This window comes from Puccinia triticina, chromosome 2A (assembly GCF_026914185.1).
Source record: "Puccinia triticina chromosome 2A, complete sequence".
In the NCBI taxonomy this organism is placed as follows: Eukaryota; Fungi; Basidiomycota; class Pucciniomycetes; order Pucciniales; family Pucciniaceae; genus Puccinia; species Puccinia triticina.
This window is the reverse complement of record NC_070559.1, coordinates 5,548,540-5,574,515: the sequence shown is the minus strand read 5'-3', so window position 1 is coordinate 5,574,515 and position 25,976 is coordinate 5,548,540. Positions and strand designations below refer to the sequence as shown.

Sequence of the window (25,976 nt, the reverse complement as noted above, 5' to 3'; positions counted from 1 at the left end):
CAGACTGAGTACTCAGTCAGGCTGTACTCAGTCAGACTCACCAACTCAACACCTTTTTCGATGAGTTTGCACCCGAACCCCTGGATTACTCATGACTATGTACCTCTTCGTCTATACATCGTAGTACATATTCTAAAGAGATAGAAAAAGTCTCCTTCAGACTGAGTGCTGACCCTACTCGTCTTAAAGCCCTCCATCATCAGGTCATCCGCCAATCGAATACGGAGACTTTACTCATACACAGCTTGAAGGAGGTTCATTGAACGGCTTGCTGAGCATACGCTTATAGCAATCGTTTGGCATTATTTATTTGCAGGGGAGAATAGCGACTGAGCAACAACCCAGGCCGGGCCCCATGGAATTACTCGACGCGCCCCAGGAAGCCGGTGGGGTCCGGGGACGTGGCGACCACACGCTGCTGCGGAGCGCAGAAGCGCTTCGCGCGAGTTAGCGAGTTCGCGAGTTCAGCCCCCCCCTCCCCCCGGGGGTCTTGGAATTCGGAACTGTAAACTTACCATACATACTGCGGAGGGGGTGATCTTGCAAAGCGAGCCTCCAGCAGCCCCTGGCAGGAGGGACGACACCCTATCCCCCCGTGTTGAAAAGCCTACATGGTGCATTGTGGTAGGGGGGAGGGGGTGGACTTTTTGAAAATCTGCAGTTCTTGTCCCCTCAAACTTGGATTGGAATAAATATCTTGGGTGGCTTGGTGCTGCTTTTGGGCGGGGATTTCTGTATAAAAGTGTCATAATTCTGTGTAGTGTTAGCATAGCACCACTACCGCTATGGTCAAAGCTGACCCAGCTAAGGTTTTCTGAACTGGCAACAAGGGGGGTTTTAGTGCAGTTTAGTGTAGACTACATAGTAGCCCACCATTGGCATTTTGAAGTTCCACAATGGCCCCCCATGCAGCCCTTAAATTCTCAGCCTTGGCCATAGGAAGAGCAGGTTGTTTGTGGTGCTACATCAACAATCATCACTATTTTATGCATTTTTTAGCCAAAAACCTGATAAAATGTGACATAACAGAGTACAGTTGTGTTGAAATATTTTAATCCACAGTGTTCAATATCAACACATCAGGCATGGACTTGGTAGCCTAGTTGGTAGAGGCAGTACACCAGTTGTCATATCCTCTTGTTCCTGGCTGAAAATGTGAGATTTCAAGCCTGAGTGAACGGTACTCTTTGAACAAAAGTAGAAGAGCACCGGGATCCAAATTGGCTGCGGACAGAGGTAAGCTAAGCAAACCAATTTCCGCAGCCCGAAACCCGCGCCAAGGGATGAAACACTAATCATCAGATTTGATGTTAGCAGGAACTTCCCACGGCAGCAAGAACACAAACGTGCTTCAACCATTGCTGAAAGACAGAATCTCTGGAAACACCAAAGGTGAGTGACAGAATAAGTCCAGGCAAAGAAAAGAAAGCTAAAGAGCTAAAACATCCGATGATTATCTTTGGGCAGACAAAGTCGAACCAATAGAAATCAGGAACGCCAAACTCTCCCTTGATCAAGGTACTGAGAGCGGTAAGCACAAAGAGAAACAGAGATAAAAAGAAACCAGACCGGAACTGATGTCATACTTGTGAAAACAGACGATGTCGCGGCTTTACTTAGACGATTCTCAAGCTAGACACTCAACGTCTCTCAATCTCATCAACGGAAGGACAAGGAGCAATCTCCTTATCAAAGTTATTTTCATTAAATTAAATTATTACTCAGAATAGAGCGGTCTATAGCCTGCTCCTAGGTAAATCTCATAACAAGATATCATACTCAGAATTGTTTTTCCTTTATCTCTTAATGTTTTCTGACTAGAAATGAACTCCTAGTCTTCTGCATTCTTTCAGAAAAGACAAGGACAACCATGGGATTCAAACCCACATCACAGTCATGGTACAGACCTGCTCTACCGCTGAGCTAAGCCATCTGATGCATGGCGTACGGAGGCTCCAACACCCCCGCCTACACCAAGCATCAGAGACCCCCGGTTAGGGGAGCCCCCCTATCAATCCATGACTATGCAGCTGCTCCCCCCAGGTTAGCAAGGGGACTAAAGCTCGTGCTGGGAGCTAGCGCTGGGCTCATAAACTGAAAAGACAAGGACAACCACAACCATGCAATTTGAACCCATGTCACAGTCATGGTACAGATGTGCTCTACTGCTGAGCTAAGCCATCTGATGCATGGCGTACAGAGGCTCCAACACCTGGCAATTGGGTAGAGTGGGATTTTAGGGCTTTCCCAATCTAAAAGACCGGCATCTGCTGGACTAAACTAACAGAAAGCAGAATAGCAGTATGGAATTACACAAATTTGGTTTAGGCAAGGAACAAAGGAGAATCATCTGTAAAATAGCTCTCAAAGTAAGATATCTCAATACTAGACACATGAAGAGGTCTGAAGGTCTTTGATATATAGAAAGCAACACTATTGGTCACCAACAGGTTCAACTTTCCTCCTTTCTGTTAATCTCATCTATTTATTCAAATCTCATTCTCATCCCAACAGAAGAGCAGCCATCAACCCTGCTCATAGATACATAACATTTTCTTATTAATTTTTTGTCTTCTCTTGAAAATATCTTTGCCATAGTCTGGTATCTAACAGGGAATATATTTACTCCTTTCCACTTTCTCAGTTTTGATCAGGCTTTTCATCTGATCCATCCAGTTGCCCATTTGCTTGAGGATGATTTTCTTCATGTTGTTTATGTTGACGTGGTAGCTCGCAGGATTGATGATTTTATTACAATGTAATAAAATCAGAACAAAACTATCTACAAGATGTCTGTGACAGTTGTTGCTGTCGAGTACTAACTACATGTCACAACAGCTTAACCATATGCAATTGTTTTTCAATGTTTTGTGACAGATCCTGTAGCTTTTAAACAAAAACAACCCATTATGTTACTTGGTAACTATGAAAGTCAAAGGAAAATTTTATATCTACATATGTGATAAATGGATTGAAAGTTTGCTGTGATTGTGTCTGATTTAGGTAGGAGAAATTCAACAAGGGTAAGTAATTATGAGGCAGAGAGACAGGATTGTGAATACCTAGTCGTACACAGATGTGACAGGCCAGTGGAACAACAAGGTGATTGATTGATCAGTCTAACGGGGCATGAGGCACAATGGTGGCTATTTTTGACAAAAAGAGGATAGAAGATAGGCAAAAGTCAGAAGAGCTGACAAGGAAGATGTGTTAGAGTATGCTAAACCGCCCGCGACTGCGTATTCGAAACACGCAGCCGGAAGAATGAGGCATATGCAATTCTCACTCGCATCAAGTCTTAAAACCTAACCCTAATCATTCGCCGCACCTACAAAACAACCGCAAGTCTTGACAACTTACCAGTCTGTTTTCTTCACACGCTCAATTAAAACACTCAAGTGAAGAAAAGAGACTGGTAAGCCAAAGTTCAACCCAATCAAAAACAACCCGACTCAAGACTGATTTTCGTTCTCTTTCTTATCTTCTTTATCAATATTCATGTTCTCACTCAGATCTAAATCCCTCTTCGCGTGTCCTTCACAATAAATCTAAAATCCTCGCCCTGCTCGTTCAACGTGCAGGTATGCACTCTTTGTTCCTATCTATCATATCTCATCATCTACATACTTAAAATGTTCTTCTACTTATTTTTATTCATTTCATCATAGGTGTGTGCTAGGTGTGATCTAAGGTGTTGTTGGTGGTAAACAGTCAACTCATTCATTGGTTATATATCAGGTTCGCTAGATAGTCCACTCTCCTATCATGTTTCTCGTATATTCTTTTTGTTCTCATATCAATCCAAGTAATACACGCTCAATTAAAACACTCAAGTGAAGAAAAGAGACTGATCTAAATCCCTCTTCGCGTGTCCTTCACAATAAATCTAAAATCCTCGCTCTGCTCGTTCAACGTGCAGGTGTGTGCTAGGTGTGATCTAAGGTGTTGTCGGTGGTAAACAGTCAACTCATTCATTGGTTATATATCAGGTATGTGCTAGGTGTGATCTAAGGTGTTGTCGGTGGTAAACAGTCAACTCATTCATTGGTTATATATCAGTGTGCTGTCGGGATTATTCCAATTATTACATGGTAGCGAGAGAGTTCAGTTCAATCGACGAATATCCTCAACAATGCCGCCAGCCAGCAATCCTGTTGACCCCAACATTGAAAACCAGAAGCAAGCCATCAAAAATGCGTCGAGTCGCGGCGGAATGATCCTCAGTAACGATCAAGCACACGCTTTTGGAATGTCAGCTACTTTGAACAAAATAAAAGGGATCGAAAATCTTACCAATGACAACTACATGATCTGGTCCGGTCAAGTCCTAGGATCACTTGAAATCCTGTTTCTCCATCAGTACATAACGGACAAATTTTATGAAGACGAAGGAGTCACATACGAAGTGAACAACATCAACCGCCGGTGCATCCTCAAATTCATGTACTCGAGAATGGACGCTGATAACTCAACCCGATTCAGAGCTGCTTACAAAGACATCATAATCCCGCTAGTCGACGTCGAAGAAGAAGATGATATCAATGACCCCGACGTATCTGGACAACAAATCCCTGAATGTCCGAAAGGACCCGCGCACCTATGGCAAGCTATTAAAACTTTCCACCAATCAGACAACGAAGCCAACTTGTTCCTCATTCAATCAAAGATCAATAAATTCAGCCAAGACTACAAAACCTCAATCACCACCCATATCAACGCCTTCTGCAAACTAAAAAGCGAATTCGCCAACCGCGGAGGACACATTGACAAGTCCCATCTGGGAAGAACCCTTCTACATTCCCTAAACGACTCACACATGCAAGAAGTTCGAACCATACTCAACACCGTCAAGCCTATAACCACCCGATCAGTCATTGATGCGTTAAAAAGATATGAAGACACCAATATTGAATTCTCTTTTTCCAATACAAACAAAATCACTAGCGGCTTAAACAACATGAAGATCGCCAGCAACACATCGAGAGCCCAACAAAACCCAAATCGCCCTAAATGTACCCCAACTCAATGCGTTGGACCACACGCCGCCAACAAATGCTTTAAGCGACCCGAGAATGCCAAAGCTCAAAAGGAATGGTTCGAGAAGCGGGGTCTCACACCCCCCAGCGCTCATAATACCGAAAAACCTCCAAGCACTCAACATACGCCACCACCACTGCAGAATACAGCAGGTGAAGCCTTCTTCACTCAATCAGTACCTAAGAAGAAGCGAGACTATGTTTTCATGGCCTACGGAAACGAAGCAAATCTAGTTCACTCTAAGTTTGAGGCTATATGGGACACGGGCGCATTGAGCCACATGTTCAATGATTTCAGGTTTTTCTCAAGCGTCAAAAACAACTCTAAGAAACTAGACCTGATCATGACAGCTGGCTCGGAAGAACTCAAAGTTGAAGCTATCGGAGAAGTCCAAATACAAGGAGTATCAGTCGAGAAGTTCACCCTTCAAGACTCATTGTATATTCCTAGTCTCCAAAACAATCTCATTGCGGCTGGAGCTCTCAAGAGACAAGGAGCTGTTGAAGTTCAAGACCCGAACGATCCACTCAAGTTCACAGTCATGTTTGACGACGAAGCATTTCTCCAAGGACGTTACATTAGCAATCTCATGGTTGTGAAAGTCGAGCCGGTTAGCAATTTCTCAGTCAATACCTATAAGGAAAAGAATGAAGCTAACTCAACTGATATTAACACAGTTCACAACCGACTAGGACATATCAACAGCGAATACATTAAGAGGACAGTTGAGACTAAAGGAAAACTGGACCCCATTTGCGATACTTGTAAACTCACTAAATCTACTCGTATTCCTCTTAAAGGGGAGAAACCCTTAGCACGTTATCCCCTAGACAATATTCACATAGATCTCAGCGGAATAATCAGGATACCTTGCATTTTCAATTACTCTTATTTCATGTTGATAATCAAGGAGTTCTCTAGAATGGTCTTTATTTACTTTTTGAAATCAAAAACTAAGGAGGAAATTTTCAATTCCATAAATCATTTCATCACGCGCGCCGAGAGACAATGTGATCGAAAAGTGAAAATGATAACCACCGATGGTGGAGGAGAATTCATAAACTCAATCCTTATTCCTTTTTGCGATTCTGTTGGCATAATCAAAAACACAACCGCACCATATACACCGCAACAAAATGGTCTAGTTGAACGATACATGAGAACAATATCAACCAAGGCAAGATCTTTCCTTTCAAAAAGCGGTATACCATCTCGTTTCTGGAGTCTCGCGTGCGACGCCGCTGTCTTTGTTCAAAACAGGGTTTTCAACTGTGCTAGGAACGGCCTAATGGAATCACCATATGAGTTATGGTATCATCACAAACCAAATCTGGACTACATCCGGACTTTCGGATGCTTAGCGTATGTCGTCACTCGCAAAGAGGAGCGCGATCACAAATTCAGTGAGACCTCGCGGAAGGGAGTCCTTGTTGGTTTCGACGAATTCAACAGAAACTACCTCATATTCAATTACAATAGTCACAAGATTATCAATACTCACGATGTTCATTTTGATGAGAACTCTTTCCCTGAAAGGGGGGGCGAACCATTTGAGGAGTTCCTAATCAAAGACACTGAAGATGATGAAAGTGCTCAGAAACCTAGCAATCCCATGACTCCCGCAACAGACGATCAATCTGAAGAAAGCGACCAAGACTCACCGAATGATACTTCTCAGCCGGCAGTAGAGAATGCCCGCCTAATAGTGATCCCACCCAAACCGCCCCTGAACCATCCCGACAATCCGGACTACGTCCGCAGATCCACTCGCATCAGCCAGATGCCTAAGAGAGCTTACCTTGCTATTAAAGAGACATGTGTCGACGCTACAATCCTCGACCCAAAATATGAGCCCAAAACATTCAAAGACATTTGTAAATCAAGCTTCAAAGACAAATGGACGCAAGCGTGTCAAAAGGAAATTGATGGTTTTGAAAAACTCCTCGTATTTACTCGCGTCGATCGACCGCAAGGTTGTAAAGTAATTCGCGGACAATGGGTCTTCAAGGTTAAATTGTTGCCTAACGGTGATATTTCGAAATATAAGGCTCGCTACGTCGCAAAGGGTTTCACACAAGAAGAAGGCGTTGATTTCTACAAAATCTTCTCCCCGACCGGCTGGCCAGCTTTGTTACGAATGATCATCGCGCTTGCTGCGCAGGAGGGATGGGTAATTGAACAAATGGATGCGGTGGCCGCCTTTCTGAACAGTCCGCTCGAAGAAGAAATCTATCTTGAACAGCCCGAAGGTTTCGAAGTGGGTGGAAAAGGGAAAGTCTGGAAACTACACAAATCCATCTATGGTTTGAAACAATCGGCACGACTCTGGCACATAGAAGTGGAAAAACATCTTGTCAGTATTGGGTTTGTAAAAACAAACGCAGACTCTTGTGTCTTTTTCCGCAATTCAAACGGCAAGCGCAGCATCCTATATCTAAATGTGGACGATATGATCATAACAGGCGACGAAATTGAAAACGTGAAGAATCAGATAAAGGCTAAATGGGCCATGGAAGATCTAGGCATAGCCGAGTTCGTCATTGGACTAGAAATCGAAAGAAAACCAACTGGCGACTATGTGCTACATCAACAAGGAATGATTCAAAACGTCATCGATAAATTCAACATGACTCACTGCAAGCCCGCGTCAACGCCATTTGGATACAACACCAAGTTAATCAAGGCAACAGATGAAGAACATCAAAAAATTTCCAAGATTAACACAAGGTACCGCAGCGCTGTTGGATCTCTGATGTATATTGCCATCTGTACTCGGCCCGACATCAGCTTTGCAGTCGGTGTGCTATCCCGATTTCTGGAAAAACCCAACCAAAAACATTGGGACGCTTTCCTTCACATCATCCGTTATCTCAAAGCAACAATCAATTTCTGCATCCGATACAAACACAATCCCAAGCAAGACATCAATGTTCATCCAGGATGGAATTTTCCGGAGTGCGCAAGTGACGCGGACTGGGCTGGTGACAAATCAACCCTTTGATCTACCACGGGATACATATTTAAATACATGGGTGGTGCTATTAGCTGGAGAAGCCGTCTTCAACAAACCGTTGCCTTATCCTCGACGGAAGCCGAATACCGCGCAATCACGGAGGCGGGTCAAGAAGCTCTTTGGCTATTGAAATTGATGAAGGAGCTTAACATGGAAATCCCAGTGCCTCTTGAGCTTGTCTGTGATAACTTAAGTGCCATCCATCTGGCCGAAGACCCGGTACACCATGGCCGCGTGAAGCACGTTGCTATTGAGCACCATTGGATACGCGAACATGTTCACCAGGGGACCTTCAAGATGCGACACACGTACACATCAAACATGATTGCTGATATCTTCACCAAGAACTTAGGAAAGAAGCCTTTCGTCAAATTCAGGGAAATGATTGGACTTTCTGATCCTGTTTTGAATTGAGGGGGCCTGTTAGAGTATGCTAAACCGCCTGCGACTGCGTATTCGAAACACGCAGCCGGAAGAATGAGGCATATGCAATTCTCACTTGCATCAAGTCTTAAAACCTAACCCTAATCATTCGCCGCACCTACAAAACAACCGCAAGTCTTGACAACTTACCAGTCTTTTTTCTTCACACGCTCAATTAAAACACTCAAGTGAAGAAAAGAGACTGGTAAGCCAAAGTTCAACCCAATCAAAAACAACCCGACTCAAGACTGATTTTCGTTCTCTTTCTTATCTTCTTTATCAATATTCATGTTCTCACTCAGATCTAAATCCCTCTTTGCGTTGTGGTGAGCCTAATCAAAACCTTATTACATCACTCAGACACTCACCAGGAAGGAATCACCGCCAAACGCCCTCTAGAAATCACTCTGGTACCTGTAATCCACGCCCACAGACACTTCATAATAGCCTAGAATCATCTCTACAAGGCGCCTCAACTTCTCAGTATTCACTTTCATGGATGGCCCTCCACAATGGGTAATAAAATATGTACACAATCAGGTTCAAAGTGGGAGAAAGTCCACCATCAAACAGAGCCAGACTATTAGGAAGGACCCTGAGTGTTCACTAGAATTAACTCCTCTATATTCCAGCAAGGCGTAACTCTTTCTCAGATGCATGGCGGCTGATGCGCCATGGTTATTGTTTTCCTCTTATGTCATCCCAAGCCATGTAGTAGATGCCTTGTTGTTTTGTTGCCTTGTCACCTTGTTGGAGGCTTTTTGTACCCTGTTCCCATCTTTCTCTTCGTCTCAGAACCACCTGTTGTCCCCTCACTATAAATGTAGAGCCTTTTGGCCCATTCTGTTTGTCCCCCATCAGATTGTCACTTTGCATCCCTGGTCACAGAATAAGAATTACATAGCCTATTTTACCACATATTTTACAGTATATTTTCCCCCTTGATTTCGTCTAGAAAGCACTATTCTCAATACTTCATCAGCCACACTTTTCTTTAAGAGTCCATACTCTTATTCTTGTCCCATATTACTCTCCCAACCTGAGAGGCAGCTTTTCACGCACTCATCCCTCTCTAAACTCTATTCCCCCAAAGAGTAGTTCCACAGCGTGTCCTTCACAATAAATCTAAAATCCTCGCTCTGCTCGTTCAACGTGCAGGTATGCACTCTTTGTTCCTATCTATCATATCTCATCATCTACATACTTAAAATGTTCTTCTACTTATTTTTATTCATTTCATCATAGGTGTGTGCTAGGTGTGATCTAAGGTGTTGTTGGTGGTAAACAGTCAACTCATTCATTGGTTATATATCAGGTTCGCTAGATAGTCCACTCTCCTATCATGTTTCTCGTATATTCTTTTTGTTCTCATATCAATCCAAGTAATACACGCTCAATTAAAACACTCAAGTGAAGAAAAGAGACTGATCTAAATCCCTCTTCGCGTGTCCTTCACAATAAATCTAAAATCCTCGCTCTGCTCGTTCAACGTGCAGGTGTGTGCTAGGTGTGATCTAAGGTGTTGTCGGTGGTAAACAGTCAACTCATTCATTGGTTATATATCAGGTATGTGCTAGGTGTGATCTAAGGTGTTGTCGGTGGTAAACAGTCAACTCATTCATTGGTTATATATCAGTGTGCTGTCGGGATTATTCCAATTATTACAAGATGTAACCTAGTCGAAGAGTCAGGAAGCTCACCACATGTCACCGGGGTGCCAGTCGGATCGTAAACCACGATACTTTTGCCAAAAATGCCGAGTTCCGAATAACCAAATCTGAGACTCGGATCGTAATGAGTAGCCTGATATTGCTGGAGGATATTGCCATTAGGGCCAGGTTTCAGCCTGCCATATTTTCCGCACAAATTCTAAGGAGAAAAGATAATTTTTGGTATGTCGTCAGCCTCAGGTCTTAACGATTCACACTCAAGTGGGCCCGGAGGGTTCTTACACCTGATTCACAATGGCCAGGCCGTTCTGGAGTACATTTAACTGCATCGGGTCCTTTGTAGGTCGAATTTGTTGGATTCCATCTGTTCCCGGTGGCCTTGCATAGAATCTCATCACCTTTGTCAATCGATTTCTCGTTGACTGATCATTGTAACGTTTTTTGTTTCGTAGGGGTCAGTTTTCAAGAGCCAATCCACAGTCACAGAATGCCGACTATGTACTTACTGGAGAAGTCCCATTCTTCGCCATCCGTAACTCCGGAGTATGTGATGTAAAAGAGAGGTAGTGGCCATGGAAGCGTTGTGTAGCCAGTAATTTTGGGCGGTGGAGGGGCGGGGACGGGATTCATTAGCACGAAACTAATGTCAGCTATAAAGTCTCCGGATCTGATTGTGGCGTGAGCTGTGATAGGATATTTCGTTTTTTGTCCTGGCGGTTTCTTATCTGGATGGGCAGAGCTCAGATCAACAATGGCTGAAAGCTGCCATGTACATGAGAATCCAAAGCTGTGAGAGAGTCGAAAATTTGCTCTTCGAGTAAAACATTTTGTTCTTGGCGATGACCAGTGGGTTGATTATGGAGTGCGGAGGTGCACAATAGACAGGCTGAAGATGTGGCGAAATTTTTCAAACATCACTGCATCAATCGAGGGTTTTCCGACGGGGACTATATGCAATAATGTCGTAGTTACAAATTAGTCCCAAAGTTCCAGCATTTCAGGGTCCAAGCCATCTTCACGGGTCACCGTTGAAGTTTGAACCCGTCGCTTTCTCCTCTCAGGCTCTCGTCTAGGAGCATTGTTCAAGCCAGTTCAACCCAAGCAAACAACAGTAATAGAACTGAGTCATTTTCAAAACCAACAAGATCAAGACGAACTGACAACAAAAAAAAGGAAGTAATGCAATTCTAGGGGCGGAGATTGAAAATGAGGTAAGAAAGTGGGCTACCATCCCCAGAATGGCCGGTGAGCGGCAGAGGAAGGAGTCACACTATCAGCGGGGACCCTGAGGGGCTACCAGCGATTATACCACGTTGACTAAGCCAAAGGCTGGCCTGTTTCAAGGTCAGTCTTCGTTGGAGTGCCAGCTTGTTCGGGTCAGTCGGCTTGCGTAGGGTCATATTGAACTTGGCTGTCGGATGGCTGATCTTCCCGTGTCTTCCACGAGCTCGTACTTGCAGCTCAGTAGTGTGGAGGCCCTTGGTCACCGAAGCTTCCGCTGGTCGATATACTATATATCAGCTGCTTTTATTTTGCGTGGAAACAATGCTAGGGATGAGGTGCGAAGGGAGTTGACCGACGACCAATCGATTGGGTTTGAAACCGCGCTCAATGACATCTAGCTTAGCTTTGAGGAGGAGTTCGAGTACCTCAGCGGCGATAGCCTTGTGACTGAAGCGCATCGGGATGACAGCCTGCTCGACGGTGCTCCGATGATGGTTGATGAGGTCTGCAAGTTTGTGCAGTTTCTTGTGGGAGACGACGAGGAGATCGGAGGAGGTGTTATGATTTATGGCATATGGCAGGAAGGGCCGTTGTTGGTCGCGCCATGAAACTCGGTCTTGCGAGCCTTTGTCTCATCCGAGGCTGACCAGCTTTCACCGGTTGTCGTATCATCGTTCTCGGCGGGCTGGCGATTGGCAGGGCGGGATCCCAGGGCTTGATCGATTAACGAGCTGACCGGCTGTGGCCATCGCTGCCCGGTGGCAGCAATCCGTGATCGCAGGTATTTACATACATAGGGTTGCGATCCGGGCCCCACGTTCTTGCGTTTGTCCGAATACTGAGGACTTCCAGGGACTTACCGTCGATCTGGAAAGTCAGATCTGAGCCACCAGAGGACCCCGGAGAGCCCCTACCAAGCCGCCTCATGTACATAACACGTATCCGGGGGACATTTTTTTGCAAAATGCTCCTCATGTAAATCACAGGATAAGTATCAAGATTGGTTCATTTTTCAAGATGTTCCTAATGTAGTTGGTATATTTTGGGCTTGCCTGGAAAGAAAAGCCAACCATGTAGGTCTTGGGTTCAGTGGATGACTTCCCGTCGAGATCTGGGAGTCTCCCAGAAACAATCTAGAGCCCAAAAAGCTAGATTTCCCTGCAAAAATCTAGACTTTTCGGGTCTAAAGCGGCATCTGGGAGGGTGCCAGATCCCACGGGAAGTCACCCAGTTCCTGGCCAAAAAAAAGGCTTTTTTTGTCTAATTTTGCCCCGTTGGGGCTTTCTCCCAAAAAATCCTCCTCATGTACTACACATCCAAACTGGGTTCAATTGGGGAAAACCCAATTTCCCCACATATCCAAAACCCAAAATCAGCAAAAATTACATGAGGCGGCTTGGTTGGGGCTTTCCGGGGTCCTGTCACCAGATATCAAATTTCACAGGGAAATCTGGGTCCCTGAAGATCCCCAAAGTGATTCAGAGTTCCAGAGTCCAGATTTCCCTGTGAAATCTGAAATTCCAGATCTTGTAACTTGATCCCGTGATAATTCAACCTGATCTGACCTTTTTCAGATTCTCCAGTATCACAGATTCAGTTATGATTTTCTCACAAAAATCCGTCAAAAAACGAGGTTGAAGATAAAACAAAAAAAATGGAACACGGCCCTAGTCGCAGGGAGCTCTTGGGCTCCTTGATTTTCAGCTGATTGGAGCCAATTGTCATGGGCGGTAACACCCTAACTTAACAGCTCTGCAGGGCTGGCGAGCTGCAGAGTGCTGCCGACCACCAAGAGAGATTTACACCATGGGTGCACAAAAGTTTTCAAGGTGGTTCTGAAAACTAAATTGGTCAGAGAGTGGTTTTTTGAATCAAATTGGAATGAATTTGGCTCAGGAACCAATTTGGTTCCAAAAACCATTTTGCAAGAGAATGCACATGGTTCCCACATAAATTTGGCTGCCAGAGCCAAAATGGTTGGCATATTGGTTCTCAGAACCAAGACAGTTGGCATTCATTGGTCCTGACTCCTCAGAACCATAAGGTCTGATCTGAGGAAAGGTTGAAGAGATAGTCTGAGGGTTCTGGACCCAACAGGATGAGCAAGGAGCTTGGATCTCCAGCCTCTCAAACCATGTGGTCTGTGAGACGTAAGTGATATGTACATGATCAGAGGCTGAGCTGTGGAGCTCATGCTATGGCTCATAACACACACATGTCTCATGATTTTTGGCAGGACTTAAAAAGCTGTAGTGAAACCATGAAACACTTTTTCACACAATGATTGTTGCTCCCCTCTCACCAAACCCAGGGAAAGCAGGTCATACCCAACCTCATTGTCACCCTGCTGGGGGGCTGACGTGCAAAAACTAAAAATCCAATCCAATTTCAACCCGTGGTGTGACCCTAAAAATCATTCAAGCCAATTTTAACCTGTGGTGTAACAACGCACTAAGGGCATCTCCACAGAGGCAGCAGTTGTGTAGCTGTAAATCCCACAGGTTTAGCCCAAACATTTTGAATTGAAGTTAGCAGCTTGCTAGTCACCCACCAGAGAGGGGCTAGTTGGGTCTGTACACAAATAGAATCCATTCACTTTTGATACATATTATTTATCAACATATTAGCCAAAAATGCTTGTTTATATTAATACTAATCCACTCTATATGACTGTTGTGGTGACCCATCTGGGAGATGGCACATCATTCATCTTTCCAGGCCTCACTGGTATAACTCTCAAGAACCTCAAGCAGCTCAAGATCCACTCTCAAGAACTCATGCCTCAAGGCCCAAAGCCCAAGATTGCCAAGACATCAAGATCCTCCCCATCCATTCTAGCCCCTCTTCTCCTCTATTCCACTTGCTTTCCTTCTTCACTCACATTCTCTTTCTTGGTCCTAACACAGCACCTACTGTGGGTTTATTGATCATCTCAAGAGTCTCCAAGTTCTTCCTTCCAGTCTTTCACATCATCAGAATCCTTGTAAACTAAACAGACTGCCGCCAAGGACCAAAACCTTGAAAAACCTCTCAACACCACTTCCAACCAGCTATCTTTGATCATCTCCAGCTCTCAGAAATCAAACCCACCAAGAGGGCAGCTCTCACCAGCACTTTCCCCTCACAGAACTGCCACCACTCAGCACGGACAGGAGTCCCTCACTGTGTAAGCCCCCTTACTTGGGGTCTCAAAAAGATGTCAGAGCACAAGGCTCTGGAACATGCCCGTGGGTGCTATAATACATACACACCAGAAGTACCCCCTCAATCACCAAGTCATCAAATCAAGCTGCAGCTCTCCATGACCATACAGAGGTTCATCAATGACTCATATAACACAATAGCTTATGAATAAAGCTCTTCATGACTGGTGTAGCCAGTTTTCAATAGCTTGCAAACCTCCCTTCACGTTTGCTGACTTTCTGTGTACTTTCTTAGCTGTACATTCAAGGTTTTTCCTCAGCCTACACATGAGACACATAAGCACGCATGCTTATCACCTTGTTTGGATATGTAGACTGAGCATTTGCTTAGCCACCCCACTGCATTTCCTTCCTTTCTGCGTGCTTGATTAGCTGGACATTCAAGGTCTTTCCTCAGCCTACATATGAGATGCATAAGCATGCATGCTTATTGCCTTGTTTGGATATGTAGACCAAGAATTTGTGCAGCTGCCCCACTGCATTTCCGCTTGTGCTGCAGTGAGTGGACATTCTACACCGCTGGCCTATATAAATCACCTTAACGGTGGGGGGGGGTGTAATCCCCCGCAGGCGGCTTGAACCTCTGCAGTGGCTTGACCGCGGTCACTTAGCGGCACTTTGGCGGCTTGACTTCAGTCTGTTGGCTCAATGTTGGCTGCAACAGTGGTGAGAGCTCAAAAATCACACCTGTCAGCCAGGTGACTGGAACCCACAACCTTCACCATGTGTTGATGGCAGTAACCCAGCTCTTACTGCGTGGGCTAGTAACTTTATGATATTGTCTTTTTCATAAACCTTGGACCATTTTTTTTTTTTTTATTATGGACATAACAGGTCGCAGATACTGGCAGATACTGGTCATCTGTAAAATGGCTGCCGAGTTCCTCCGCTCTGGTTCCGCACAGAAATCTGTCTTTGGATATTCAGGGGGCTGGATAAACCACATGTAGAAGTCCGCTCAATTGGACCCTTGTCAGATTGATCCCACTGGTCTCAACCTACCGCGACCGCATCACAAGTCCTTCGAGCACATCTCATTGGTGGGTCAGGTTCCAAAGGACATGGGTCAGTTGACAGAGTCGATGGAGCTCTTTTGGTGCGTACAATTCTTCCCCTCCCCTCTCCTCCCCCTCACCCAATAAACTGATGAAATGTCACAATTCACCGCTTGCGACCACCCCGATTTGCCATCCTTGGCCCAGATCCACCCCAGTTTGATCCCTCCACGCCTCAAAGAGTCTTGTGGTCCGCCCAACGGCTATTTTCACGCTCATGCCCCCTCCCTCCCACTAGTTTCGACCGATTTGACCGATCCGCATGGCCACAACTCCAACATTCATCCCGTTTACTCCAGCACCACACCCTTTTCACACATGGTCCGCCCTCCACCGGCCTCAGGAGCTAGGCGAGGTGCCTTCCACCCTCCAGCAAGTGTCAACGACAACGACCTCTTTCCGCCGTACACTCAAGCCGGACATCAAGATCTTGATGAATTACCGGCCAACGTTGTTCCCCTTCCACATCCACCCCCAATCCAACCAACCCCGCCTCACCACCCACCTCTTCCGTGCTTGCCCACAACACCTCACATGTTCACCTGTAATGTATCTTTTGTCTTGTACGGCTCAAGACAAAACAAACAGAAAAAACTTGTACACAAGGCAATCCAATCAGCAAAGGCTCTTGCCTTGATCTTTGACTGCCGTACAATCACGTATGCCTCATTCCTTCAACAGATTGGCGTGGTTGCATCCAGGGATCACTCCAACGCGGCTAGGGTGCTCAACGAGGGCACAAACTCGAGCCCGCCTACGATATTTTGGACCGCTTATATCAACTCAAACAAAGATTGGCCAAACTCCTCGCCAAGACCTCTCTCCGATCACACCGCCTTTACATCCTGGATCGATAGCATCACAGTCAAAAAGGCGAACAAAGGTGGGGTTAGCATGAGTATGCAAAGCCCAGGCCAGAAGATTGCAATAGCCAAAGGTAACGACTTGCTCGCGGAAACCGTCCGGCGCAACGAGGCTCGTGCAGTGACTCAGGCGTCTCGAGCTCGGGCTTGTTTGACTCAGTCTGGTTCCTTAGGCACGGGGTCAATTGATGACATTGATTCTGAGGTGAGTTAATATGATGTATGATTACTCTATGTGGCTTCTTTTGACTTGACCACTCTATTCCCCGGATTATTAGGGAGATTCCTGTGATGAAGAGTTTGAGGCCCAAGCAATCATCAAGGAGGACATCCTCAATAAGTACAAGAGGAACACGGGTGTTGACCCTTCACATCCGGTCTATCCGGATCCCATCGACATCAATCGATATATCATTCTCACGCCGGCAAATGTAGCCTTATGGGCTAAAGCGATGGTGAGTTTTTTCTGTCAGTGCCATGTGTTTCCCGAGTGATTTTGAGTCTTGGCTAGTTTTTTCATGACTGACCAATGCCCATTCTTATATCCCCAGCATAATCAGGAGCCAGGGGTCAGCTTACTATCGCCACCGGGGTCGATCAAATACTACACTCGCAAACCCAAGCGGGGGTTGGCCGGACACTCGGACGCAGCACCGCAAATGAATACAGCTGATATTGTGGCGACTATGATGCAAGTCTACCAAGCAACCACTGGGTTCAATCCTCCCGCGCCCCCGCCGGCTCCACCTCCGGCAACAACGAGTGGCGATGATCCCACTCTTGTCGGTAACCAGGTCAATCCATCCGTGGTTTTGGGCCCCGGATCCGTTGCGGAAAATGCGGGTTCGTTGTTAGATTACTTAAACTTTGCGGGGGTGTCGGATCCCACCGAGACCTTGGACCGCTTGATGAGAGAGGATATCGACAGTTACACGATGTTTGCCCCTGGATACTTGCGCGATGCCGACATGGATAAATTGGGCTTGAGCGTGGGGACCCTCACGAGGCTCCGTGGCGGGGTTGATCCATACCATCGCAGCCTTACCCATGGACGACCGTAGCATACTACTATTAGGTAATTAGGCCGCTATTCTGAAGCTCTACCTATTACCATCGTTCGTCTTGCCTTATTTATTCCTATGTTTTTTATTCATCTCTCATATTACTCAAATATTGATCGCTACGTGTGTGCCTTGCTTGCTCTCTTGCCCCCTTTTTGCTTGGTTATCCTACAATATATATCCCTAAAAATAGTCCTGTCTGTGTGTGTTTGTGCGGTGTGATTTGATTAAGTAACAAGGCTACTTGCAAATACTCATCTACATCTGATTCAAAGAGGCCGCTGTATTGCTGCCGCCACGCCAACATACGGCCCAACTCAAACAGCAAGACAGGCTCACTATGCTAAAGCCCCAGCTGGCCCTCTCCGTGCGCACAGGGATGTGAGAGTCGTAGAGATGATTACTGAAGGTACCATCCGCAGTGTCTCACATTACAGCGTCCATTTCGCTGCTAATCTAATGTCCCTATTTGAAACGGGCACTACTTCCCTCAACATGCAAAGAAAATGTTATTGTGTCACACATTCCGTTTGAATTTCAAAGCTCAAAAGAATTATCCGTATTTAATTTCTGAGCTCAAGTGAAGAGCTATTCCGTTGGAATTTCAAAGCTCAAAAGAAGTATCCCTATTTAATTTCTGAGCTCAAGTGAAGAGCTATTCCGTTGGAATTTCAAAGCTCAAAAGAAGTATCCCTATTTAATTTCTGAGCTCAAGTGAAGAGCAGGAAGAGGCAACGGACTAAACTATTGCGGCTTTGTTGAGGTGCTAATGCAGACTTGGGGTGATATAGATATAAGATGACTAAGAGGTGAAATCACTCAGAAAAATGATACTAGTGAATATCATCATTGTCCGAATCTGAGGCGTCAATCTCCGGACAATTGTAGCCGGCATGTTTGTACAGCTTGTGGCACAGGCTGGCAGAAATGACCCAATACGTGGTGCGTTCGATTTCCCAGTTGGAGTTGGCGCAGCCGACCAGGGCTTGAGTGCGTCGGAGATCGGACTTGACCTGAGAGAAACACATCTCGATGGGGTTGAGCTCAGGGGAGTAGGTTGGGAGGAACATCAACTTGACGCCTGCATTCTGACAAAACTCGACAATCCGTTCACCACCATGGATGCGCGCGTTATCCAGCACCAGGACCGAGTTGATGTCTGGATAGCGGTTCATTTGGGGGAGCTAAAAGGGCAAATGATGGTCAGAGCAAAACTCACATTATCCCAAGAAAATGTGCATGAGAGGGAGCTTACCAGAGCATACTTCAAGAAATGTGCGAAGTTACGTCCCTTGACATTTTGATTGGTCACCGTTAAAGCCAGGAGCCCGTTGAATCCAATGGCAGGTATAAGTGTGAATTGGGTTGCGTTGGGGTCGACGATTGACCTATCAGCTTGATCTCCCTTGGTGGATCGAGAGAAATTGCGCAGCAAATCCTTCGAGCAGATAGATGATTCATCTGCACATCAAGGAAGGAATTAGCTATCCAAGCGGCAGGATGTGGCGTGGAAAGAGAGACTGTTGAGCTCACCAGTGAAAACTAGATAATCCGCAGGCACGGTCGCCATGCTTTCCACGAAAATGTTCTTTGCAACAAGGGATTTCCTGACGTTCACAGTATTGGCCTTCTTCAAAGTGATCTCCATATCCTTGACAAGGTTGCGGTGGAGGGTCGCGAGACTCAAAAGGGTGTCGGTTTCATCATAAAGGCACTGTTGCAACTCGTCCAAGAACAGGCCGGGTTCACAACGAATCAACTCTTTGATGAAAACCCGGTCTTCAGTAGTGAGTAATCGAGTGGGACCTCTTTTTTCGTATTCGGATGGATCTCGAATGACTCTTTGAGTCGCATTATAAATTTGCATCCAGCGGTCAACAGATTGACGCGAGATTGAAAAACCAAGCGCTTCACAGATTGAGGGTCTGGAGTATGACTGGGCAAGCATTTGGACGGCCGCGATCTTAGTACCAGGGTTGTACTTCCGGTAACCCATGGCGGGTGAGGAACCAATTTGCAAAATGGAGGGGAGGATGCTGACTGTTGGTGGATTGTGGGAGGCTGCGGGGAGAGAACCGCTGGCTACTTACTGGGGGGCTGGGGAGGAGGTGGGTTCGCGGTAGGTTGATACCGGTGGGATCAATCTGACATGGGTCCAATTGAGCGGACTTCTACATGTGGTTTATCCACCCCCCTGAATATCCAAAGACAGAGTTCTGTGCGGAACCAGAGCAGAGGAACTTGGCAGCCATTTTACAGATGACCAGTATCTGCCAGTATCTGCGACCTGTTATGTCCATAATAGAAAAAAAAAAAAATGGTCCAAGGTTTATGAAAAAGACAATTAAAAAAGTTTTGGATATTTGTTCGTGCAATTTTCTAAATTAACCATGTGGATTCCATTTTTCTGAATTTTTTTTACAAGTGTTTGTAGATGTTTCTTTTTTCATGACATGTGTAGTCTCTTCCTGATATTCAAAGAGGCTTATAAAAAGACATCAGAAAATATATGTTTTCTTTTTCTAACGTGATGCGGTCAAGCCAACAGCGGAATCCTGCCAGTTTTTGATGCCAGGCAGACTGATTTGGTGGGATTGTACATTTTTCTTTGTCTAGATCAATGTGGTCAAGCCGATGGCATGATTGCGGGTAGGCTGACATTGGAGCCTTGCCAGTTTTTGACAGTGGGCAGCCCAATCTGGTAGGATTGTGCAGATCAGGTTATGCCTTACCAGTGCCCAACCGCGGCACAGTGTGGGGTCAAGCCAACAAGTGGCCACGCAAAAGTTTCAACCTGTGGTGTAGGCGCCTGTGACATGGTAGGTGTACTGGGAGTGTGGTATCCTCTTTGGTGGTGATCCTGGGTTATCTGGGGTGTGGTTCTGGTTGTCTGAAGTCTGTGTATCCTCCTGATGCAAGGGGGATCCTGAATTTGAAAATTTTCACAGTTTGATTATGTAATTACATATGTACATGTGGTCGGCATGCCTGGTAGCACTTACACGTCACAGCTGTGCAGGTGCTCCATAACTCAAGAACTCAGGGAGAGAGTAGAGTTATAAAGAAGTGGTAAGTTGTGACTAAGGTTAAAATTGCATGAGGAAACAGAATCTGAAGTCTAAACAAAGGTATATCTCAAGATGGAAAAGATATGAAGTTATTCATGTGTAAAAATGCAGAAAAGGCAGAATTTAGGTCAGCAATGCTGACTCTAAGGCTGACAGGTTTGAGTGTCTGGTTTGGGCAAAAAAATGACCTGGTACCTGTACCCAGGGCAGGTACCCCACTCTCAATTGCCATCTCTACTGTTGGGGTCATCAGGAGTGAAACTTGTGTTTAGTCATGGGTGGGAGACAAGCTTTAGGTGTGGGGCTGCAAATGCCATTCCAGCTGCAGTGAGAGATGGCCATTGGCAGCTGTTGGCAGACCACCCTTCAGCAGATACATTCCTGCCCTTGCAGGTGCCCAATGATGGGTGTGGTGGATTTCATCAGAGTAAAAGTTCAAGTAGAACTCATCATAGGTACCTGAGAGGGCAGAAAGGCACTAAATCAAGGATGATGGGTGCCAATGGCAATCTGTAGCCGCAGTTTACAACCCCTAATGACACCAGCTATCTGCCAGTGTCTTTTGAACTTAGCAGCACAAAGCTGGATCTTTGGATAACAACTCCAAAAGCCTTGACTGTCATCTCAAGCATGGCCAGAGTAGCAATCCCATCTGGTGTATTGTGCTTGGGTGCAGCTGGTCCAACATCTGGACCCAGCAAGTCCAGTACTCAAGGATTCAGTAGAGCAATCTTGGATCCCATCCAGACCCGGCCAGGTGCCAGAATTGCCCAGAGCCCTACCCACACGTAACGTGGCCCAACATCTGATTGGGTAGGGCCGGACTTCCCAGGTCCAGGTGCACACGCCTCAAGGCTGCTGCACTATCCCTACATGGCCATGGAGCTTCCCAGTGCTGGCGGAATGTTGGTCAAGATCCTTTTGTGTTTATTTCATTTGGACCGTGGATTGGGGTTCTGGGGTAGTCTGGAGCCTGCGTGTGTGTTGATGCCAATATGCCCTGGTTGCTGCTGGAAAAAGAAGGAGAGGACAGGAAAACAAAAGCCTAAAACCTGAAAAAAACACAACACATTGAATGAAACGGGGTATCCGCAAAAGATGAAGAAAAACTATCTAGTGGTTAGTGGGAAAAATTAGGGCAGCTGGTGGATATATACTTCTTTTTTCTTGGTTGAGAGGTTGACAACTTGAAGTTTTCCAGCCCAGAGGTCCAAGGATGGTGGAAAGCAGTTGATGAGGGGCTAGTCAATGAGAACAATGCCAGTGGCCACTGAGCTTTCCAGCTTGCAAGCCTGTGAGGCGTGGTTTTGGGCGACGGGGAAGCTGTGAAAGGGGTCCTTGGAGCGCTCCTCGGCGGCCCAGTCGTCGCCCAGCCAGCGGCGGCAGTCGATCAGGACCACGTCCAGCTCGTCGTCTTCTTCCGGACGGCGGGCTGCGGCCGGCGCGAGTCCGCCGCCCATGGCCTCGTCCGTTGCGCAGGCCGACAGCCTGGTGGCCTCGCTCGGGTGCTCGTCCGACGCGCTCTCCGATCGCGGGCTCTTCGCACTTGCCTCTGCCCGCCGCTCCTCTTCTCCATCCCGCAGGGTCGACCCTTCGGCCATCTCAGACTCGAAGACCTCGCACTTGACATGCGGTCTCTGATCGCACCCACCAGGCCTTGATCCTACTCCAGACTGGTGTGGACAGTCGAGCATCACAACATCTCCTGTGAAGAAGACCTGGATGGCAGCCTCGAGATCATCAAGATCGAGGTCTTCCGCAGCGGGCTCCTTCTCGGCGGTTGGAGACGCTGGCTGAGGATCAGCGATGTCGCCGACATTAGGCTTGACGTCTTCCAGTTCATCCACTTCGAGTTCCATGCTGGCTCGGTCCTCGTCATTCGCAGTGGAAAGGTCCTGGAATTCTGAGAGAATACTTCCAGGAGTGGTCGGCTCGAAGAGAGCAGCAGAGGGCATTTTGCACGCAGGACCGTTCTTAGACCCCGCCTCCGTTGCATGGAGGGCTGGAGGACCGGTGCTATGTGATCCAGGCGGACGCGGGGCTGGGAAGTCGGAGTCGAGAGACATGGGCGAGCTCAGACATGTTGTTGTGTCTGCTGGGTCCGGCTCACGGTGTTGGGAGGACGGGTGGTCATCTGGTTGGGTGATAAAGCTGGTACAGGGCAGAGGGGAGAGCACCATTTCCGGCCGTGATGCAGCAGATGAGCTGAGCGACATGTCCGAAGAGCACGCTGTCTCGGGTTCCTTGCGGTGGGCGGAGACGGATCGATCATGAGACTGGATTGATGGGTTGCTCTGGGGGACTCGCGAGCGGGAGCGGGAGGACCGGTCCAATCGAGAACGGACCTCGGCTCCACGCGACACATCCCCAAAGCTGTTCCGGGTGGCTGGCGCAGATCGGAGCGGGGGCCTCCAATCAGCTGCACGAGCGGGCGATCGTGGCAGGAAGGGCCGGGAGGAGGACGAGCGGTCACGAGATGGAGACCGGTGACGAGCACGGGCTAATCGTTGTGGTGAGTAATGGGAGGACGGCCGGGGAGGAGAAGGAGGACGGATGTTCTCCGGTCTGCGCGGCGGGGAATGTCGAAAGGATGGCCGACGAGCTGGAGAACGAGAGCGAGGGCGAGAAGGATGGCCTGATTTTGATGGTGGGGCTGGCCGATAAGAAGATGCAAGACGATCGTGGGGCCGCGGGTAGGGGTGTGTTGACGATGGGTGGAAACGCCGGTTAGGGGATGGCGACCTCGGCCTGGCTTTGAAGGAGGCTCTGCGTGGGGGAGACGGCAGGCGACTATGGTCCCGGTGTGAGTCGGAGGGAAAACTTCGCCTGGCTGGTTGACTCTCGATACGGTTTTTCGGGGGAGGTGATCTGTGCGGGGCCCGCGATGGAGGCGACCTTACCAAGGTACGTGCTGGGGGGTTGGCATCTGTGTGGGAGATTGGAGGAGAGCCAAAACAAACTGAGGGTTTGACATCTGCGTGGGAGACCGGAGGAGACGCGATACGGGCTGGGGGTTGGATTGGCCGTGTTGTCTCCAGGGGACGAGCTGGTGGGTTGGCAGCTGCGGGGAGCCTCACAGGAGAAGTGGCACATGCTGGTGGGTGGGCTAGCCCTGTTTCTTCCGGGGCAGGATCAGCTGCAGAGGTTGACGGGACGGGTGGACTGGAGGGACGGTCAGACGTAGAGGTGTGTGTTGGTACGGCAGAGGGAGATGGAGGCTTTTCCCCCGCAGGTGGGGCAGGCAGCTTGCGAGGGATTTTGAGTTTACCCAGGGCTTGCCTCACAGTGGAGTTTGTTAGCCATTCCGGTTGGATGGTCGTAGAGGCGCTTGGCGGATTGAGCGGGCGGGCGTGGTTGGAGGAGTTGTGAAGAGGCCGTGGTGGCTCGGAAGGAGTGGGTAGAGACCGCCGAGGGGCCGGAGGGTGTTGGGCAGACGTAGGGCGTGGTTGGGAGCCGAGGGAGTCTCGAGGGCGATGGACTTTGCTCCGCTCGAGGAGGTTGTTGGGGGTATTGAGGCCGGCCTCTTCTGCACGTAGCCGCTCTTGCCCTTCGTGGGCTTTCGTATCAGCTCGTCCGTACATGTCCCACTTGATGGGGAGGGCGTAGCGATCTCGCTCGAGCCTTTCCATGCGGAAGAGCAGACATGTGTAGTCCGTGCTTCCTGAAGGGTCTGTGACGACATCGAAACGAGTGACTATGTAGAGACCATCGTAACGGTATCCACTCTCGGGCGCCCATGGGGAATGTCCGGCGTCGGCACCTCGGACGACTCGGACTGGATTGCGAGTCCTTAGCGATGCTTGCATCGCACGATTCGTGCTGCTGTTGGGATCTTGGCTGTTCTGCATAACAGACGTCTTTTTGCCGTCGCAGGTATACCCGCCAGATCCCATGTACCTGGCGCCGAAAGGGTGGAGTGTAGAGCCTCAAGTCAGGTGCGATCTGAAGTGGAGAAACGAGAAGGAAAGAGGTAAGAGGGCGAGCCTACCAGATGATGTCGCCGCAGTCGCCATCGTGGTAGCCGTCGTTGAGGACCACGCTCTCGGCGCCGCCCCTGTCTTCGGTGCCGGAGATGCCGCTCTGGACAGGGGCATGGACGCCGGCCTGGCTGACGTCGATCCTCTTCTCCCACGCCGAGCCGGGGGGCGCGCCGACGATGTGGCCGAAGACCCGTGGGTTCGGCCGTGTGGAGCGGTCGAGGCGCGTCTGGGAGGGTCTGGGGCTGAGGGAGGGGCCGGATTGGGAGATGGTAGCGAGCTGAGGAGGGCGGGGCGGGGCCGGTGAGGAGGGCCGAGATGAGCTGGCTGGGTCCTGGGGGTCCGGCGGGGCGGGCAGGGCCATGCCGGGCCTCGGTGCAGCTAGGAGAGGGTGGAGGGAAGTTTGTGGATGTGTGCAGCCAGGGAGCAGGAGCCCTGGGACTGCCACAGGGGGGGGAGGGAGGGGCAGGGTTTTAAGCCAGTCGGGGAGGTGCACTGCGGATTCCAGCCAAGCCTGTATGCCCCTGGATGGGCTGAGACAAGCCCGGGATCCCCAGGGCTCATACATGTCAGGCCAGGCTGCATGCATACATACACAGCCCAGTTGGGACTGTTGCTTGTTTGGGGTGCAGTACACCATCCACAGGCTGTATGATCCACCAGCCGTGCCAATACACCACGGGTGCAATCCGCCCCAAGTCAAACAGCCCTGGGACACCACCGTACCAGAGCTAACTGGAAGATCAGCGAAACGGCCTGGACCCGTACACGCCCGGCGCAGCCGCCATCTTGAAACCACCAGGCTGATCCTCAGCCCAAAGCGCCCTAGCAACGCCCCCGCATCATGATGGCAGCCTAAGTATGCCTCCAGTGCGCCGTCTGATGCACTGAAAGCAATCCTTGAGGCAAATCATGAAACCAACTCATCAGTGCCACCAAGCCGTCCCCGTAATAGGAACACGCAACCAAGCCAGTAGTTGAGCATCACCTGTCTGGACAAGGCAAAAAATTGCTGGTGATACTTGAACCAACCAATGCAACCAAAACCTGCTTTACAATTAGGGAACATGAGGCCACATTGAGCAGTCCGAGGAGCACAAGCAGACCAAGGGGAAGACATCCCACAAGGATTCCTTCTAAACACATGTTATTTGACATTCACCCACACCCCCCTCCCCCCAAAATTCACACAAAGTGCTCTTTTACAAGCAGGCCCAAGTGGCCATTTGCAAATTGTGATACACGCAAGCAGAAACATGCCAAACTGATAAAATTGTTGAGCAACAGGCGTCAGCCAACCTGTGTATGATCTCAACACGATCATCGGATGTCACAAACAAAGTGTCACAGAAAGCACAAAGGATCCGAGCGTCCGAACTCGA

The 25,976-nt window shown here is 48.1% G+C and overlaps 3 protein-coding genes across 3 annotated transcripts; 1 reads left to right on the top strand and 2 right to left on the bottom strand.

Annotated features, from left to right (window-relative positions):
- Positions 1-11,408: 11,408 nt before the first annotated feature.
- On the bottom strand, positions 11,409-12,116 carry PtA15_2A615 (uncharacterized protein; the record flags this gene model as incomplete). The annotated part of the gene is made up of 3 exons (XM_053166653.1): positions 11,409-11,641; positions 11,720-11,992; positions 12,104-12,116. The coding sequence occupies 3 exons, from the start codon at positions 12,114-12,116 to the stop codon at positions 11,409-11,411; spliced, it is 519 nt and encodes a 172-aa protein (XP_053017853.1).
- Positions 12,117-15,721: 3,605 nt separating this feature from the next.
- On the top strand, positions 15,722-17,549 carry PtA15_2A614 (uncharacterized protein; the record flags this gene model as incomplete). Its single annotated transcript, XM_053166652.1, has 3 exons — positions 15,722-16,693; positions 16,767-16,943; positions 17,040-17,549. 3 exons carry the CDS (start codon positions 15,722-15,724, stop codon positions 17,547-17,549), a joined length of 1,659 nt encoding a protein of 552 aa, XP_053017852.1.
- A 4,309-nt stretch (positions 17,550-21,858) lies between these two features.
- Positions 21,859-24,958, bottom strand: PtA15_2A613 (uncharacterized protein; the record flags this gene model as incomplete). The annotated part of the gene is made up of 3 exons (XM_053166651.1): positions 21,859-23,182; positions 23,327-24,514; positions 24,606-24,958. The coding sequence occupies 3 exons, from the start codon at positions 24,956-24,958 to the stop codon at positions 21,859-21,861; spliced, it is 2,865 nt and encodes a 954-aa protein (XP_053017851.1).
- Positions 24,959-25,976: the final 1,018 nt, after the last annotated feature.